The following is a 3,193-nucleotide window of genomic DNA, read 5'->3' as shown; positions in this document are numbered from 1 at the left end:
GAGAGAGAGAGAGAGAGAGAGAGAGAGAGAGAGAGAGAGAGAGAGAGAGAGAGAGAGAGAGAGAGAGCGTGGGTTAGCTTACCGATCCACTCATCCATGTGGAGTAGTCGCTGACAAGGTAGGATGCTAGGTTAGCGAGTTCCTCCACCTCCCCCATGCGTCCCGCGGGAATACGAGACAGCATCAGCTTACGGAAGCGCCCCGTCGGGTCAAGCCTGCTGAACGCCCCCTAGTATTCGAAACAAAAGAACGTCTCTGTCAGTGGGCGGACGACTGCCGTCGTTGAACCGTACGGGAGGATTTGAGAATTCGTACGTACTTTCATATATTCATTTGTTCTATTTTTCGTTGGATAAATTTACGTATTTAGCTCGGTGGCACGAATTATTCTAAAAAGCTATCATGTATATCTCGGCCTTCTGTCAGCGTAGACACTTCTCGGGCTACACTCAGAGCAAGGTGTTGATCAAACAGAGAAAAACCTAGATAATGATCACTAAATAGAAGTTCCAAGTGTCCTTTATAGACACGTGCCTGTTCTATATTAGATAGCTGCTATTTCACTATATAACTGCTACTCAACACTCAAGAGAAATGCGCAAAAGCATTGATTATAGGCAGGTGTTTGTTCTATAGAGCTGGTTTCTCTGTATAGTATCAGTATGACTATTTCACAGAGTAGTACACTACTGTATACGCAGTATATTTCGCGGTGGTTTAATTTTCGTGAATTTGGCGAACGTGTCCTTGACCGTGAAAATAACAACACGCTGTTCTTCACCGATTCGGGAATTCACCGATCGCAAAATTAACCACTCGCGAAATTGTCCGTCAAGTCTGAATTTGCGAAAATATCTGTACGCGAAAAATATGGCGTATACAGTATTCTCCTACTTCCACTACTTCTATAGATGTGTTCGCTGTGGCACGTTTGGCAGTAAACGGGCCGCGCGCCTCACTAAACACTATGGACAAACCTTGGTCTCGATGGGTCCCGGAGCTATGCAGTTAAATCTCATTCCGTAACGACCCCACTCTGACGCCAGCGACCTGAAATGATCGTGATGTTAAAAACGATCTATTGTGGATCATCGACTACCTAAGAATTACAGACTACACGCACGCACACGCGCACATGCACACATGCACGTACATGCACGCCTACACACCCATACACGCACACAAATAAATTTCACATGTACAGGCATATGCTATACACCGCATGCATATTTCCAAATATTTTACTCATACTCAAGTCTCCTATTATGACCTATAGCAAACATATGCTTGTTTCTGGCAAAGAAAAACAAACATAAGGCATATGCGCGGGGTTGAATAACAGGGGGTGAATAACAGCAGTTCTGATAATCTGAGATGACATGACCTTGACAGACAATTTGTCACTATTCGTCCCTGATACCATGAATGTGAGAAACATGGAATACGTTCGTCACCTACCTGTACAAGGCCTCCACGCCGGCTTTCGCAGCTGCACTCGGGACGACGAAACCGGAACCGTGCTGCGTGTATGTGGTTGTGATGGCAAGGAACACGCCACCTAGGTTCACGAGACAAGAGAACGTCAGATCGTTAGTCAACGATAATGTAGTCCCATCAGTTATTCATCAGTTAATTACTAATTACTAATTAACTAACCTAAGTTTAACCTAAACAGTAATTAAGTACCTTCAGCGCATCAAACAATAGGCTAGTTGAATCTACGTGGGTGTGATCGCAGTGGATAAGCATGCCATAGAACGGTGACGACCCAAGTCTCCATTTCACACATTCTTTAGTCTGTGACCACATTTTATACCCAAAGAAATGCAAATAGAAGAAGCAGAATTTATGCTGTCTCTCTCTGTTTCGCTCTCTCGCTCTCTCTCTCTCTCTCTCCATCGCTCTCCCCTCCCTCTCTCTCCTCTCTCTCCCCTCCCTACCCCTCTCTTTCCCGCACCTTTCTGCGCCTCGATCAGTCTCTTCCCGACGTCCAGCACGACATAGGCCGTCCCGTTCAGCACTATGTCTGTGACGGCGCGCCATCCCTTCGGCGACAGACGCTCCGTCGGAGAGACGAAGTTTCCCGCCGCGTTGTTAACGACGATGTCCGGTAGTCCGAGGGTCGCGACGCAATCGTCCACCGCGGTGGCGACGGCCGCGGGGTCCCGCACGTCCGCCGCGATCGCGTGCACCTAAAACCAGAGACGGCACGTTAGGCGCGCACGTCCACCGCGATCGCGTGCACCTAAAACCAGAGATGTTAAGCGCTGCGTGTATATCTACTCTTGTAGGATGCACCTAAATCCAGAAAGGGTTCAAGTGCAAAATCATCATGTGTGAGTAAAAACTGTTCAATGTATTTACAAACGTGACAGGTATCTTTTTAGCTTCCTGTATTAAGATCAAATATATACTACTATATATATATATATACAATTCACGTTTCCATCTGTACATGGAACATCTTTTTTTCAAAATTACGCGACATATGCAGATGACACATTTAATCGTGAAAACGCTCAGAAACTATCTTTTATAGAAGGCTCATTCTATAGTTACTCTCTGTACAATTTCCTACAATCCTACGTCTTTCGCACACTGGCGTGATACTCCCTAGGGCTGTAACGATACACAAGTTTCTCGATTCGATTCGTGTCTCGATATTTGCCTCTCGATTTGATTCCTTCGATTCGATTCCCAAAATATTGAAATGTTATCTTATTTTTTATATTTTCATTATTTTGCAATAACAAGTGCTGCGGCGCGACAGCGCTCATCTCACGTCTACTGCGGTGACTCTGTGGTGAGGTGGTGGGATTCTAGTAAACCCTGTTAGTCCCAAATGTGTTCACATACGCGCCGAAACAGTGGAAAGCACAGGGATGGTATCAGGAACCTTCTCGAAGGAATGTTCGTTGGGATCGTTATGAAAGTTGCCACGAGATGACGCGTACGTTTAAGTGTCTTAAGATTAAAGATGGAAGCTCCCATCGTACGTAGTAGCAACAACTATTTGCAAGACAGAATAGGTAAGAACTCATCCATTTACCTACGCAAGCCTACAGGCTGAAATAGAGAGCTGCCACCTGTAACTAATTAACGCAGGCAACAACTACACAGTACTATCACCACCACATGCACTGGCAGTGGCCACTGGCAGTGGCATAAGTTACATCAAGAGCTAATAAATACC

At 45.6% G+C, this 3,193-nt stretch overlaps 1 protein-coding gene across 1 annotated transcript; it reads right to left on the bottom strand.

Annotated features, from left to right (window-relative positions):
* Window positions 1–73: 73 nt before the first annotated feature.
* On the bottom strand, window positions 74–2,464 carry LOC106817144 (2,4-dienoyl-CoA reductase, mitochondrial-like). Its single transcript, XM_014821794.1, has 5 exons — window positions 2,456–2,464; window positions 1,958–2,192; window positions 1,459–1,558; window positions 978–1,050; window positions 74–229 (listed from the first exon to the last, which is right to left on the bottom strand). Exons 1-5 carry the CDS (start codon window positions 2,462–2,464, stop codon window positions 74–76), a joined length of 573 nt encoding a protein of 190 aa, XP_014677280.1.
* Window positions 2,465–3,193: the final 729 nt, after the last annotated feature.

This window comes from Priapulus caudatus, unplaced genomic scaffold (genome assembly GCF_000485595.1).
Source record: "Priapulus caudatus unplaced genomic scaffold, Priapulus_caudatus-5.0.1 Scaffold1608, whole genome shotgun sequence".
Taxonomy (NCBI): Eukaryota; Metazoa; Priapulida; class Priapulimorpha; order Priapulimorphida; family Priapulidae; genus Priapulus; species Priapulus caudatus.
The sequence above is the reverse complement of the archived record's forward strand: the minus strand, read 5'-3'. Positions and strand labels throughout refer to the sequence as shown.

Excerpts from the sequence above, each read along its gene's own strand:
- LOC106817144 (XM_014821794.1), bottom strand. Across the intron at positions 1,051-1,458 it reads GGCGTGGAGGCCTTGTACAG|GTCGCTGGCGTCAGAGTGGG; the intron begins GTAGGTGACGAA and ends CGATCATTTCAG. Across the intron at positions 230-977 it reads CGGGACCCATCGAGACCAAG|GGGGCGTTCAGCAGGCTTGA; the intron begins GTTTGTCCATAG and ends TTCGAATACTAG.